The sequence below is a fragment of the Molothrus aeneus genome, chromosome 4, assembly GCF_037042795.1.
Source record: "Molothrus aeneus isolate 106 chromosome 4, BPBGC_Maene_1.0, whole genome shotgun sequence".
Taxonomy (NCBI): domain Eukaryota; kingdom Metazoa; phylum Chordata; class Aves; order Passeriformes; family Icteridae; genus Molothrus; species Molothrus aeneus.
The window spans coordinates 60,224,646-60,240,461 of record NC_089649.1 but is presented as its reverse complement, the minus strand read 5'-3'; the positions used below and the strand labels follow the sequence as shown (position 1 = coordinate 60,240,461).

The window sequence follows — 15,816 nt, the reverse complement described above, 5'->3', positions numbered from 1 at the left end:
ACTGACACTAACTTCAGTGGCAGCTGAGCACAGCTTGTTGTTGAGCAAACATATGCACGCCACATGAAATTGTTAGACAGTGAGAACTGTGACACGCAGTGTTTCATGTGTATTTTTAAAAGCAAGAATATTTATTTAATGACTGTGGTATACTTTATTAGGTTTTGCTACTTAGCAGAGTTTAAGTGACATTTAGGTAAGCAAGGGCAAGTTTCATTTTCATTTGAAGTTAGAAGACAGAGTGCAAGATAAGCAAATTGGTCAGTCATTGTCAAGGTATCAGGAGTCGGTCTCAACGCCTTCCTGTGAATTAATATGTTGACATATTCTTTGCTTGTATCCTCAAAGTGAAAATGCAACAATCAAAAAATGGAGTAGATCTGTAGAATGCTTCATTATATTATGGGGAGCTCCTTGCTCAAGAGGCGAATCTGATTTTTGAGACGTTTCAAGAAGTGTTCTATTTATATCAGTGCAGATGAATCAGCGACAACGAGGCAGCAAAGGTCAGCCTGCCTTGAATGGATGTGTGAGGTAGCGTTGTCCATATCAGCATGCCTTGAATGGATGTGTGAGGTAGCATTGTTCTCTGTGGTTTCCTGACTGATCCTTTCCGTCAATGAGCGTTATGGGAACGGATCTGTAGAAGTCAATGATCTCTTCCACGGAATTAAATTTCTGGGGGGGGAGGTGAAAGATAGTAATCAGTGACTGAAAGTGAAGTGCTAGATGGTTTAATCTATAACAGTAAAAGACTTGCAAATGACAGTATTAAAAATATTACAAATTAACATTTTGTATGGAATTATGATTAGATGAAAGCAATTCTAAAAAGAAAAGCACCATATTTTGATCCTCATATTTCTTTTTTGTGTCTCTGTCATGTGCAGGACAAAGCAACTAGCACCTTAGGGAAAGGAAGCATGTCTAAGCCCTGATAATGCAGTATCACCTATAAAAGGTTGTGATGCCAGATGTGATGATAGATGTTGAAATTATGGAGCAACTATAAATTGTTACTAGTTTTTTTCCTGCCACAAGTTACACTTAATTAGCAGTACATGATATTTTACACTGCAAGTTTCAATGTACCTTATTAAATGTACACTCTGTTTTCCCATTCAGTTTATTGAGACAGTTGCTATAGAATCCCTTTGAAGAATGGAACAAGAAGCATCATGCTCTCTCACGCTCAAAAAATGACATTCTCCAGGCAACTCCTCAAGTGATAAAGGTCTGGTTCAAGGTTGCTGACCTGATCAAACAGCAAGAGAAAGCTACACAAGGTGTTTATTCTCATCTGCCCTAGTGGAAGAATCCGATTCCAATGATTAGCAGTCCTTCAGTTTAAGTAGTTCTGACACACTTCTGTTCACACCACAAAGTTCTCATCATATCAGTGTTTTCCTCTTGAGCTAGTCTTTGTACTTACTGGTATTAAACCACCAGAACTGCACACAGTAATGAAAGCTTACTTTGACATTAATACTTATCACCTATTTACATAACATTTGCTGTAAGCATGGCTCTTCATTGTACACTTGGTGGTGTCTCATGGTAGCGTCTCTCACCCCCACCTGATTGACACTTAGTTTATAACAAGAGAATCTGATTAAGGATGTGATTTGGGCAAACTGTTCCTGTATTAAGATGAAAATTGTTTGATCTCAAAGCTAGTATGGTAATTTTTTCAAGTTTTGTTTTGATAATTTTTACACTTATGCATTTGTTTTACTTTGCTGTTTTGCCTTGCTTATGTTCAAAGTCACTCTTGCAACTGAAAACAGAGGCAAAACTGTGGCCTGTATTTCATGCCTTATGAAAGTAATCCATACTATTTTTGTTCTAAATTAACACTTACAGCACCAGTTCTTTTCCTGTTTTTGAATGTTTTCTGCTGGTTGGGAAGTCAAAAAGTCTACAATGATAGTTCATCTGCTTTGGAAATTTAATTAGGCTTCACTAGGTTAATGCCACATTGATAATTTTTCAAGCTCTTTAGTAATGGGCAAAAAATGTCTCAGAATTTTTATGTCCTCAGCTCTTCTAATGGAACTCCACATTTTGTTAGTGTAAAGACACCTAAAGACATAAAGATGAAGAAAATTCAGTATTTGATTTGTTTCTTTTCGCTGTGTGAAGAGACTCAGCCCATCTCTGCTGTTGTAGGAATTTCCTATCTGCAGGTCTCAGACTGTTCTGGGGAGATGGGAGTAGGGTCTCAAGTGTTGCTTGTGTAAGGTGTAGCTCTGAATCGTGTTGGGGAGGTGGTGTAACTCTGTGCTATGTTGCACATCCTGAATAAGACCTTTCATCCCTGAGCTGTCATTTAAGCTGTGGACAAGATGCTTATCTTGTAAACCTCTCTCAGTTGAAGGTGCTGGCTGTTTGTTGTGCTGCCTTTCCTGGCAGTAACTGTTGACATAACACTGTCACTGGGAGGCAATGTGGAAGTGCTCCCTGATCTGCTGGGATGAGCCAGGCCAGTTTGGTGGCTGCTGAAGGTGGGTGCACCTAATCCTTTTGTCTCACATGGAAATGAATGGAGCAAAATGGTGTGACTGCTGTGACTTAGAGTTTGAAGATGAAAGGTAATCTGCAAATGCAGTGGTGAGGATGGAGAAAGTATCTGTGGCTGGAACAGGGAGATCCAGAGATACACATCAGGCTCTGCTCTAAACTTCTGTGTAAAGCAGGCACCAAGCTGAAGAGAAGCCTACTTCTATCTTTCATTTTTACATATTTTTCACTGCATTGGGAGTTGAGACTGATACTACAGACATGCTAAAACCATGTATTTTGCATGTGGCAGATCTAGTTTTGAAAAGGAGATAAGAAAAATATGTAAACTCTGTGTCATGATCAGCTTTAAATATGAGCAAGGTTTGTATTTCATCATTTTCAAAAGAACTATGCAGATGAAAAAAGCCAGTGTTACAGGGATCTCTGGATCTTTAATAGTGAAATTGTCTGGAGTAGAGGAAGGCAACAGCCAAGTAAAGGGTGCTGAGTTTTGAATGTAAATTCCTGAATTCCATGTATGTGTCATTTGGGGATCTGATCTTTATAGCTTTATGTAATTTGGCCTTTAGAAAGCTCAATATGGTATATTAAATATGTAGGTGTGAACATCTGTGGCTAAATAGCTAGCAAAAGATGTAGCTCCACTAAGAGATTAAATTATTTTCTTTTTTCCATCCTTCAATTTCTTATATTTGAGTTTGATACTAATTTGGCTGCATGGAACTTCAGTTACTTTTACCATAAAAATCTGATGATCAATCCCTTTTTTCCCTCCTTACGACCTTACAGGGCTACATGGGAACTAATGATAAAAGCACTCGTGAGAGTTAAATGAAATACATTTTGAAAAATAACTGTTAAGTTAAAATCTTATTTGGTGATACAATATGTTAACAACTTGTAGGCTGTATAGTAAAAATCAAAAGTTGCAATAAGATATGGAAAACTTTGAATAATTATATTTATGTGTGAGGAAAAATGTGTTTTTAATGGATGAAAATAGACTAATTAAAAAGTGAAAACACTGCAAGACCAAACCTCTGAATAAAATCACCAACTGTGGAAAAATATAATAGGTCTGCACATGTTTGTTGGTGTGTAGTTTTCTTTCTCATTGGCTGGTGAAGAGGGAATATTCAGCTAATCTAGATGGAGCAGGAAGGTCTGGCTGCGCTGCAAAATGTGGTGTAACAAAAGGTATCCCTGCAGAGGGGCAAAGCAAAGTGCTCTGGAAAGCTTTTTAATGGGTACTAAAAATTATAGACAGCAATCTTCTGTAATTCACAGCCTTACAAAGTGTTGTCACTTTCTTTGGAAAAAAACCCCTTAGATGTGGGAAAATTGAGGTGAGAGTTTTCAAGAAAGAGCCCTTTTGGGGAACCCTATGAGACTGCCAGAGATGGAAGAAGCTCTTCTGAGCAATGTTGGTGCCACTGATTGTTCATTATTGCATATATGCTTTGTGCCCTGTTCTATTTTCACGTCTACTGCTGAGAATAATACGTAGGAGAGGAAGATTGCCATGTTTGTGATTCCCTGGCACAACACAGTTGACCAGCAAAGTGCTTCTGATTTTTTCTGTTGTGCTTGATCCAGGGGAAGATTTGAGTTAAAGAGAAAGAATCCTCAAAGAAGAAGGCATAAGGTAGGCAGTCATGATTACAGATTTGGCCTGGCAGATCCAAGTCTTGGATGCACTGTGTGTTGTTGACTAGATGCTTGGAATCCTTATTTTGGAGCTGTACTTTGCAATTTGACTAGTCAGTCCAGACCCACTGTTTAAGATATGTACTGTCTGTGCAGAAGTTGGAACAAACAACAAAGTAATATATTTTGGTATTTCCTGAGATGGGAGGGATTGTGTTCTCCTTCCTTTTAGTTCAGTAAAAATTGTTCATGTACTGTTCAAGTAATTTTCCGGTTACTTTAATTGCTAAAGCTGTTAACCTAATGAAAATTTAGTTCTGTGTCTGTATTCTCCAGTGAGAATACACGTATACTACATTATGCTGTAGCATGCCTTATTTCTGTCATTGTGTCTATTCTGAGCCCTGTTTGTATTAGAGCCATTACAGGAAGACTAAACAATGTCAGAACGTGGAAAACTAAACTTGCTTTCTCCTAAGTCATACTAAAATTCCAGGAAATTATCTGGGAGTTTCAGTTCAGAAATGCAGCCAGTGCTTTACAGAATACTGATTGTCCTACAGCAGCACCAGGATGATGCAGTACAGGTCTTGATTTGTGCAGCCTTCCAGCTTCCAAACTGTTTCACTGTGCCTGCATAATGAAGGATTTTTCCCCCTTTATCATTAAGCAAATGTCCCTGAAGAACAACTTGCTAGTAAACATTGTTCCTCTTGTGAAAGCTTATGAATCCTATCCCATGTTTTCTAATAAAAATTCTAATATAAACTTTGGACCCATCAAATGCCTTAAATCATCTTGGGTCACTTGTGATTTCAGGCTTTTTAAAGTCTAACTATACAAAAGACAAGTTCTGAAAAGTGTTGACATGCATGAAAAGGATATAATTAAAGATTCAGCTGCAGAGTTCTTGCTGGTTCACCTGAGTTGGATTTCTGTTAGTGATTTACATAGCTAATAACCCATAGGAGTTTGTTGCTTTGCTTTTTTGTTCTGCAGCTGAGCATTCTTTAAGTTTTACGTTGTGTGTTTGTCTTTTTTTAAATATTTTTTTGTTTGGTTCTTTTGTTTTGTTTTGCAAGTATCACATTTTATAGAGTTGACTTTCAGTTTTAATGATTTTTTTCTTGTGTGAAAGACTTGCAGATACAGTGTTTATCATTTAACCATATATGTAGAATAAGAATTAGACTTTTATCATGACTATAATTGAATTTAATTATGTAAAGAAGCTTTTCTCATCTAAAGGGATTTTCTAATTGAAATTTACCATATCTGAAAGACTGATTGCTAGGGAGACCCACATGATTTTATTGCTTCTGAATATCCATTACAATTGTTATCCTATTGCTTCATAGCACCAGGTCCTGCTGTCAGATTATGTGGAGCTGTATATATTTGAAAATGCCTGCTTAAATTATCACAAGTTTAAAAATATGCTAAAATAATATGTATACCAGAAAAGGTAGAGCTTCTCTTTCCTTTTTACTTTGCAGGTGTTACTTACAGTAGGTAGAAGTATTGTAAGAACTCAGGATATTTTTAAATTCATTAAAATCTGAATTTGAGCATGGTATGCAAAATTTGGTATTAAATTATGTTGAAGCTGCTTAAATTTTGAGACACTTAAAATTAGGGTAAGAGAAACTATTGTAAAAGAAACTATTGTAAAAGAAACTTTAATGAAACAGCAAGTTTGTTATGTGGGAGAGTTTGTAACTAATATTTAGTATTGAGAACTTGTGAAGTCTAACATAAAAGCCATGGGCTGTAACAGGAGATGGGATTTTACTTACACACTCTCCTCTGAGCCCTGTTCCCAAGGCGTATTGTTGGCTTTCTTCCAGGAACCGTACTTTAATGTTGTACACTCTTCTTCCATAATAAACAACCAACACGTATGGTTCAGCCTTTGATTTCTTTGAACAATCTCTAACCAAGAATGTCTCATCCTGAATGATACAGATTTAAATTATAGATTGTATGGTTAGTTCATTGTGGACAGCTTACAGAAATTTTCCCCCAAGAGTTCACATCCCATATGTTGAGATAAATGGTACTTACAGTGTTTTTCTGTAACAGGATCTTCTCTGCTTTATGGCGATCATATTCTCCAACATACCACTCACATTTGTTTAAATCCTTAATTTTAAGATAGCATAATCAGTGTATAGAAATTAACAACAAGCAGAAGAAAAACCAGATTGTATCTAATCTGCATTTAAAGCACATGCAGCACAGTATATAATGGTGATGCATCTATATTGAGAAGTCCTGTTAGGAAGTGTTAATCAAATTAGACATTTAAATTCTTATCCATGGTTTCAAGAGCTCATAATGGACTTTCTCAATGGTGCTGAACACCCACAACTTTCAGAGGGGATAAGGGGTGGTGCCATATAATGTTAATCCTGTTTCCTAAAAACTTGTATTTTTATGTAGCAAAGCTGGTCTTTACCTTTTCAGTGGGTTTGGTAAGAGATTGCATTTCCTGTTCTACAAGCAAATGTTTTGATTTGTTTTTGCATGCTGCGTATGATGTAGGAGGTGGTGGCTTCTTCACTGTCAAATTATCTACACTTAATGTGGAACCTGTAAAAGTAAATTCAGAAGGAAAAAGGTTGCATTCTTAGAAGCTATAATTTAATTTTACACTATGTTTTACTTAGTAATTTTGAGAAGAGTACTTTTAATTTAGAATATTGTGGTATTAACATTTAAAATTTAGAGCTGTCTGTTAAGAATGGTCTTATGCTAATGCAGCATCAATGATTTCAGATTAATGCCTCCAGAGATTTAACACATAAGATTCCTGATGGCTTTTAATTGACTTCAATCTGACAGGCTATTGTGGACATAGCAAAATAATAAACTGTAGATAAAACAGCAAATGATAAATAAAATACTAAATATGGGACAATGATAATGGTTCATTCTGTTATACTTTCACCTTTTCAGTCCTTTTATTTGTGTTGGATCCCAGTTGCTGTTACATTGGATCATATTAAAGCCTCTCATTATTCCAGCGAGGATTGTTTCTACCAAGCTGTTGAAACCTCAAATGATTCAGAAGTTCTGCTGTGCTGCTGAATTTCAGTTTTCTCTGTGACTTGTTTGAGTTAACAAATTCAGGACCAAGGGCTGAGGTTGCTCTCGCATTAAGGAGAAGCTGTTGGTCTTTGGCTGCGTGTGCCTGCTCCATGTAGTGCTGCTGGCACAGGAGTCTGGAGTAGCTGAAATCCTTCTCCCACAGCAAATGTGATTTGCTGTCTTTACAAGATAGACCCAGCTACCCAGGTCCCTGTGGAGCTAAGGAAATGCAGGGGTTGGGTCAGGAACACAAGAAGTCATGTAATACAGGAGGCTTGGGCTGACTCTGAGCATGCAGAAACACCCTGAGAAAAGCAAGGGCTTCCTTTCAATGTAAAGATCAAATGCAATTTCCAGATATGTGGCATGGGGAAAATTGTTAATTGAAGATAAAAACCACCATGTTCTGCTGTATAACAGAAAACAGTTTTGTGTTTTTATGCAGTACTGACAGAAGAAATGATCCAGTGTCCATTTTAAAAGTAAATGAGAAAAATGTGTTTATCAATGGCTTCCATCTTTTCCTTCTGGTTACTGTCACCAGAGACAGTGCTGTTTGTCAGGGTGGTATTTCATTGTGCTTTATCTATTCATGCTTTATCAGTTTATTGTTGTTATGCTGGTGTGTAGCATATAACAATATTAAATTTTACTAGGAAGACTTTCTTTTAAGAGGGGAAGTGGTTTGCACTGCCTTTCACTGTTCCATTCATATTTGTACTGTGTTCTGATTTATAACTGCATTACTTTTGTTTTTAAAACAAGATCACTGATAGCAGTAGACAAAGAGCCATGATCTGCAGCAGGCAGTCAGTCTGTTCAGTAATGAAACCACTGTTCAAAGGGCCTGGTACCAGACATCAGCCTTTTGTTTCTGCAATCACTTTGACTTGTCAAGATGTGACATATTCTTACTGTTCAGCTTATTGGATCATGATTTTAGCATTTTTGTTTGCATTGCATTTTTAGTGGCTGGCATCCCCAGAATTTTTTTTCTAGAGACCCCACTGCTAGGACCAGAGTTGCTTTGTGGACCTGTGCTGTGTATTTTTTGCAATTTTTTTTTTCTGGTGTGTCTTAAGGTGTGGGACAAGAAGGGTAAAATTAAAATTCTCTTGCAATGCTTATGGACCAAGTCTGGCTGAGATGGAGCTAACAACACCTTGTCAAGAAATAAGATTTAATAAAATTAATATTTGTTCTTACAGTATTCTTTAAGACAAATATAGACTTTAAAGGCAATTATAGGGTAGCAGGGGAAAGGCTACTTGTTTGTTCTCCCCTTGTTGCTTCAGGAGGGCAAGGAATTGACAGAGGAAAAAGGATACTCTGCTGTCCCAGAGAGCCTAAAGGAGCAAAAGCCCTGGTAAGAATGGTAGGAAGTGTCTGCAGTGGCAGCAGCAATCAGAGACCTAGATGAGCTTTATGGATTCTGTAAAGAAGGGTTTTTAGTAGCTGTCCAGAGGAGAGTGTGTGCAATTGCACCCCAGCACAAGAAGGAAGTGGCTCAATGGAGGGAGCCCCCCCAGAATGTGGGAGCTGGGGCCTGTGAAGCAAAGCTGGGGGAGGTGGGCTTGGTTAGCCTGGCAGTGACCAAAGTTAGTTTGAATCCTACTTGATCTGAACACATAATGCAGTCCATATGTTCTTCCTGGTGGTATTTGCTTTTACCATAAGTTCGTGTTAAGCACTCATAGGTTCTTGGCACAGCTTAGGGGTTTGTATTTTGATAAAAAAGAACATTTGCAGAAGCAGTTACAGGAGAGTAAAAGTATGCTATATAGTCAAGGACAGTAGGAAGTGCATTGAAAATCCTCAGTGCAGACATACAAACATAGCAACCTGAATCTGTTTCTTACTCTTATTTTTCCATGTTTAGTTTGGCTTTCAAAGTAATCTCTGGTTCTTACCTGATCTGCAAATGTTTTTAGAGCTCCGTGTACATTGAGGGCTAGGAAAAAGCAATGAATAAAAGTAATGTCAGAAAAATATTTCTTATAGTGGCAGTGTAAGAGTCAAATTAGAGAGTAATGCATAGCTGTGCTTCCCAAGAATACCCCTTTCTCTTACTGATGGCAGCTTTGGGCCTTCCCAGGTTTTGGGTGGTAATTTTGTAGTTAGTGTCTTTTGGCAGATTTCCCTTATTTTCATGAGCCACTATTTCAAATTGCATAGAGTTTTGGGGTTTTTTAGTCTTCATAAAAGGATACACTGCATGTGTAGTAAAGCACAGTTGCTTTTGTTCACTGCTAATTTCAGCTGATGTTCCCAGTGCCTCTGTAGGAAGACCCAGGGGGCAGTTCTTCCCTGCCTGTTCTGATTTTCTAGACTGCTCCTGAGTGGCTGGCCAGTTAGTATTTTGTTGTGTTACACTGGTAGAAATATGGACCAAATAACTTCTCACAACAGAAGCATAAGAAGAAAGAGAATACTAGGGGTCACAAATGTGGTCGTATTTCCTCCATACAATAATTTTATCCCAGAGAAATGCCATTATTGTAAACAACGTTACATGAGAGATTCTGTATTTGTCTAGGAAGGATGTTAAATCATTCATATACTTCCTATGCTGTCTCCTATATTTTTGGGTTTTGTTGCATATTTCAGTAGAAAAGAGATTACGGACATTTAGAAAGGAAAGATTTGTATAGGTTAGATAAACAAAGTAGGTCTATCTATGGAAGATTTCTGTGGAAGAATAATCAGCCTTTGGAAAGCCAGGTGTGTATCCTTTGTAAATAAAAATAGAAAATGAGGGGGAGAGGAAATTCTGAGGCTGGAGATAGCAGATCTTCTTTATACAATATATTTAACACCCTATCACAGAAATAGCAGCAGAAATGTAATACAGCAGCATGCTATTAAAGATAAAAATTGGCTGTGCAATTACAAAGGCTTGAAAGCAATTCCCAAAGATGTTCTTGTCATACATCAGGGCAAAACACATCACTGCATGGCATCAGAAAGTGGTATCATTTTGCTGTTATTGCATAGTGAAGTACAATTTTCTAGGGCAGAATGGTTAGTCCTTGAAGCATCCAGTACAACTCATGAAATTCTTCTATTCCTACCTGGCTTCAGGAGGATGATATTGTGCTTGAAAAAGTACTTCAGGTTTCTTCCCCAAACTTGTAACTGTTAGTAAAAAGGATAAGAAGTCAGTATTTCCTCTTTTGTCTAACTGACAGCATCTAGCAACTACTGTGAAATAAATTAAGTAAATTCATACATGAGGGTGAGGCAGTTCAACAGAAAACCTTAAAGGGCTGTAATCAGTCTGACTTGAATGAGTCAGCTAATGATTTCAGTGGGAAACATTTGGACTAGTACTGAATGTTACGTGGGGGACATTACAGAGTTTGCTGATGCCAAAAATGGCTTCACATAATAGTAAATAATGTAAAATGTTGAACAAGAAGTATGTGGAGAGTTCATAAATCCTTTTTATAAGACAGGATAGGCATTGAATTTATTAATGCAGTCGATACTATTTCTTGCTGAAAATCAGGAAATGGTGCCTTAATCCACAAAAGGAAAAGCCAGAGGAAATGATGAACTTATTAACACAAAGTATAAACAGCATGAAAGCCATGTAACCTGTATTTATCTTCAAAGTATTTTGGAGTAATATTGTTTGTCATGGACCTTTGTGCACGTGGACACAGTGAGTGGTTTGAACCCTTTTTTCAAAGCTATATGTACATCTAAGAATTGACATGTTTTTAAAACATTGGAGGTTTCAAATTTTAAAAGAAAAAATTTAGCTTTAAAAGCCTAAATCTTTTAAAAAACTTTATTTCAAAATTCTCACCCTCAAATAATGGTAGAGCAGCAAGATTGTCAGAAGGGTGATGTCCTCTGTGCAGATCTCTTTTGGAGGGTTTTTAGGCACCAACACTCTTATTTTCCCCAAAACCTCAAGACATTTGCTTAGGAAAAATGTGTTACCCTGGCTCCCCAAATAGCTGTAGCTAAGGCCAAGTTAAGTTTCCTTTTTTCTGCTGCTCATCAGCAACTGTTGAGGACTCTAACTCTCTCCATTCTTAGCAGATGTGTACCTGGGGGATGTCTCTTGTTTCAGTTAGAATTTTGATGATAGAATATTTTAGTTTTGGAATATAAAGGAAAGACAACAAATTATTATCATATTATTGAATACTGACCTTGCTCTCTTCCAGGTGCCTGTATAAAATGATAACATAGTAAATATTTTTCTTTGGATTTGTAACTTGAATTTACTCCAACAGACCCAACTATCCACCAGTTTTAAGTAATTTATAGACATTCAATCATTAATACCTGATAACTTTGTCAAAAACCTGGGCTGAATACTGACTTCAGTCTGCTAGCAACAATGAGAATTATACTTTTTAGGAGTGTAAGTGAACATGTGGTTTTCTGCAAAGACCACCATTTCATGATGATTACTGTGTATAAATTTAACTTACAATATGGTTTTCCTTCCTTGATCTTGTATTAAATTGAGATTGATTATGGTTGACTGAAGAGACATAGAGATTAAAATCAGTCACTTCTTTTCAGGCTCCTTAACTGACAGTACAATTATTTTAGTGTCATGGCAGATATTTCATTCAAAATCACTGTGTGGAGAGTCTTAATCCAGCACATTTTGTTAAAATTAAGAATGACAGGTTTCTAAAGATTGGAGTTTGGCTCCTAAAACTTTCACTGTATTTCTTTATTATTTTGATTCACAGATTAAAATGATGGTAATATCAATAATTTTGTTAATTTGATGCATCTAAGACTATAATGCATAAATATTAAAGAGAAAAATAAGTTTTTTTGGTAGATATTGCATTTTGAGCCTTCCTTATAAGTTACTTCCCCAATAATGTTTACCTGTTACTTAGAAGTTTCAAGTCTTATTCAGGCTGGACAAGACCTGGGCAGGTCCTAGCCCAAGCATCTGCCTAAAGCACAGAGAACTGTGAGATGAGCCCTGGGGTCTCAGAGCTTTAGCCAGGTCTTGCAAACCTCCCTGAATGCAGATTTCACAGCCTCTCTGGGAAACCTCTTTCAATACCCTCATAATTAATTTTTCCCTATTTCTGATTGAAACCTTCATCATTTCAAGACTGTTGCCTCTTGTACTTCCACTGTGCACTCTGTGGTGCACCGTGCTCTGCCTTTTTGACAAACATCTCTCAGCAGCTGTTGGGTTCCCCCAGGGCTGTCCCCTCTCCAGGCAGGGGAGCCCAGTCCCACCAGACTCATTTCACAGGGCAGGTGCTGCATGTCCTGGAGACCCTGTGCTGACCCTCTCTGCTCTGCCAGCTCCAGCCTTGAGCAGTACTGCAGGTGTTGTCTAGTGAGTGATGAGTAAAAGGGAATTGTCCCTTCCCTTGTTCTCTTGGCAATGCTTCTGTTGACACAGCTTGAGATGCTCTTGGCCTTTATGGCTTTCTAGGATCCACCAGTGGCTCATGTTCAGCCTTTGGTCCCCAGGTCCTTCTGAGCTGAGCAGAGGCTTTAGTTCATTCTCAGGTAGCATTTTGCCTTTGTCCTTTCCAATTTCAAGAGGCCCCTCAGTACCCTTTTCTGCAGCCTGTCTGGGTTGTGGTGAGGGGCAGTCCTTCTCTCAAACCTGCTTTTTGGTGTTTGAAACCCTGACAAGGGCACACTCTGTCTTCTCCAGGTCACACTGAAACTGTCTAGGCCTTTGTATCTATAGGAGTGGGAACTGACCAAAATGAAATTTTATCTTTTCCATCTCATGAGACACACAATATTTCTCCTTAAGATATAACCAAACTAAGAGTCTGTTAAGAGCTGAAGTATTTGTGCAGCTGTACAGCATTCAGCCAGAAATATTAATTACAGATGTAAGATACTTATTTTTCTTGAGAGTGTTTTCATATTTGGTTTGTAATGAGGCAGCATCCAGGAGAAGAAAAAGATTTTTTTTTTTAAATGGTGTCTTTCTTGCCAATATATAATTTTTTTAAGCAGTAAGTGTTGATTACAATGTTGCTATCAAACCATGTTTTTGTCACCATCTTTCAAACTAAAGCTTCTAACCAAGAGGGGTGAGGTTTGGGGCAGCCTCCCAGTCAGAGCTGTGGGAAAGGAAAACTCAATGGATTTAAGAGTTAGACAAGTCTGCAGATTTGTGCTTCAACCTGCTGTGGAAGGAAACAATTGGGATTAACTACTATAGATTCCTTTCTTCTGTTCCCTTTAATGAGAGAAAAAATAAAACCAATTCAGAAGGAACACATTAGTGCAGGTACTAAAACATTCAGTAAGAAACACAAAAAACTATAAGTGATAACCTCTTTCAAAATTTTACAAACATCCTTCAACACTCTGCATGATTGTAGGGGCTGTATCTCTTAATAAGTTTTATGGGAAACCACTTGTCATAACTAAACTCCTTTATTGCTAAAAAACCTCTTCTTTACTTCATTGGTCTGAGTAGAAAGTGAGTGGAGAAAGGGAGGCCAAAGGGAGCTGGGGGATAGCAGGCACTGTTAAAACTGGATTTAAAATTTGTCCATTCTTGTTTCATATTGAAATGGGTCATCTTATATTTCAAGTATTTATATTACATTAATGCTGTTACTCTCCTCTATTGATCTTATAATTTCAGTGAAAATTGTAAGATTTTCACTGCTTGTGAAAATGTATGTGGATTCTCTTTTTGTCTGAAGGAGAGTATCTCCCTCTTCACAGGCATCCCCATCAGGCAGTTACAAGAGATCTTTCTGTGAATAGTTGGACAGGGAGCTTTGTACTGTACCTGTGTTTTTATTTCTGCAAACAAATTCAGAAAATGACCCCATTCAGGAAGTAACAGTATTGAAACTGCAACACACATTAAAGATGGACACTTTATGACACAAAGCTAATATGACTCTTACAGGTTTTTTAACCTAATAGGCTCAAATGCTATTACATATACATACATAGCCATGGAATGTGTTTGGCTTTTATGGTCCTACTACATACAAAGATGAATACTTACTGTATTTGATTTCCTAACAGAAGAATGTCTGGAAAAGAAAGAATAATGAACAAAACATTTAATTATGATAAAATAAAAATCATTTTGAGTACATCATCAGTGATGATTACATCTTGACAAGGGAAGGATTTTGCTACTGCTAGAGAAGTTCAGAGGCTGGTTATTTTTTACATGAATTATTATCAGGAGAATTATCTTGGGCCTCCTTAAAAAAAACAATAGCATCCACTGAATTCATTATGGCAAAAGACAACTTTGTTAAGGATTTATACTGGAAGGAGGGGAAAAAGAGGAGTATCAGCTTCAACACTTTTCATCTCATGCCAAAAAGTCTTATTACACATGTTAGAGTCAGCTATAAATGGAAGTTCTGTAAAGACTGAAGAATTTAAAAAATGAAACATTCACAGAGCTGAAATTGAGAGTGTAGAGGAAAGGAGGTGCAAAACAGGGAAAGATGGGTGGAGAATGTTCCTCATGGCCCTGCTTAAATAGGTGTTAAGGTATTTTTCTGCCTTCTCCTGATATGCCTGATCAACAGAAGTATCATCCTTTCCTGGGAAGGAAATATTCTCCTTCCAAAAAAATGGACAAGGTATTGAGTCTGACAAATTTTGTTAGATGTTTTGGTTATGCTGAAAGCTTATGGCAGCTTTTAGTAGCTTGCATCTCCTAATAAAAGAGACAGGGTACCAGATTTTACAAGCTATTTAGCAACATAAGGTGTGAAAAAGCATCTAGTAGTTTTTGGAAGGCTCTGAGATTTAGTCCCTGTTTAGCCTGTCTCCTGGACTGAAAAAAATATGACAGTGAGGTATTTTGCTAAATCAGTCAGAAGGCAAAATGAAGATCTGGTATAGGAAAACCTGAGAGCTATTTTTCAACAGTGACAAGGGCTCTCTTCCTCATGTCTGTGTTGAAAACATCAATCAGCATGGAGGCCTAAGGCAAGAAATTTGGAAATTATCTGTATTATTCAAGAAGGCTAGGAGAAAGGAGAGGAACTCTTTTGCTTTGGATAGTTGTTTTTGTGTTAGTTTCTTCAATTTGTTAGCTTGGTCTCCAGGGCCATTACTTAGTGTGTGAAAGCTCATATTCAGGACTCTGGGTGTGTGGTAAAGTTCCATGACATTAAAGATGTGCTTGCAGGGCTGGCCTCCACCTCCAAGGGACATGGCCCTTGCATGGCCTGCTTACCACAGGCATATAGAAGTTTCAATCACATCAGAGCTTCTAATACACATTCCAGGATCTTGCACTTCCCTATTTTTTAATAAAGCTATTTTTTTGAGTGTATAAATAATGATGTGTTAAATTTTATAAGTCTTCCAAATTTTATTGGAAAACAAGACTTGCACTCCTAAGTCACATCTATGGTTGGACAGCTTTGCTTTCAGTCTAGAAAAAGGACTGTAAGCTGTGGTGCCATACTGCTTCCCTCTGCAGCTCATGGGTCTGTTTTCTCCTTACAAAGCTGTAAGTGGACTGAGGATGGGTGAGAAATATTTTGAGTGAAGTGCTTGCAGCAAATTTGTCAAGTGCCGTCCCCAGATATTGTGTTGTCTTAT

General features: G+C 37.5%; 1 protein-coding gene across 2 annotated transcripts in view; it reads right to left on the bottom strand.

Moving 5' to 3' along the window:
- Positions 1-110: 110 nt before the first annotated feature.
- The window catches only part of CLNK (cytokine dependent hematopoietic cell linker), a 30,595-nt gene continuing 14,889 nt past the window's right edge, over positions 111-15,816 (bottom strand). For both annotated transcript variants that reach the window (XM_066549193.1, XM_066549192.1), the window contains 8 exons: positions 14,249-14,276; positions 11,424-11,442; positions 10,332-10,395; positions 9,171-9,211; positions 6,629-6,762; positions 6,235-6,312; positions 5,967-6,122; positions 111-678 (listed from right to left, as the gene is read on the bottom strand). In XM_066549193.1, coding sequence (XP_066405290.1) covers positions 550-678; positions 5,967-6,122; positions 6,235-6,312; positions 6,629-6,762; positions 9,171-9,211; positions 10,332-10,395; positions 11,424-11,442; positions 14,249-14,276 — 649 coding nt within the window. In that variant the 3' untranslated portion in view covers positions 111-549. The remainder of the gene's footprint in view (positions 679-5,966; positions 6,123-6,234; positions 6,313-6,628; positions 6,763-9,170; positions 9,212-10,331; positions 10,396-11,423; positions 11,443-14,248; positions 14,277-15,816) is intronic.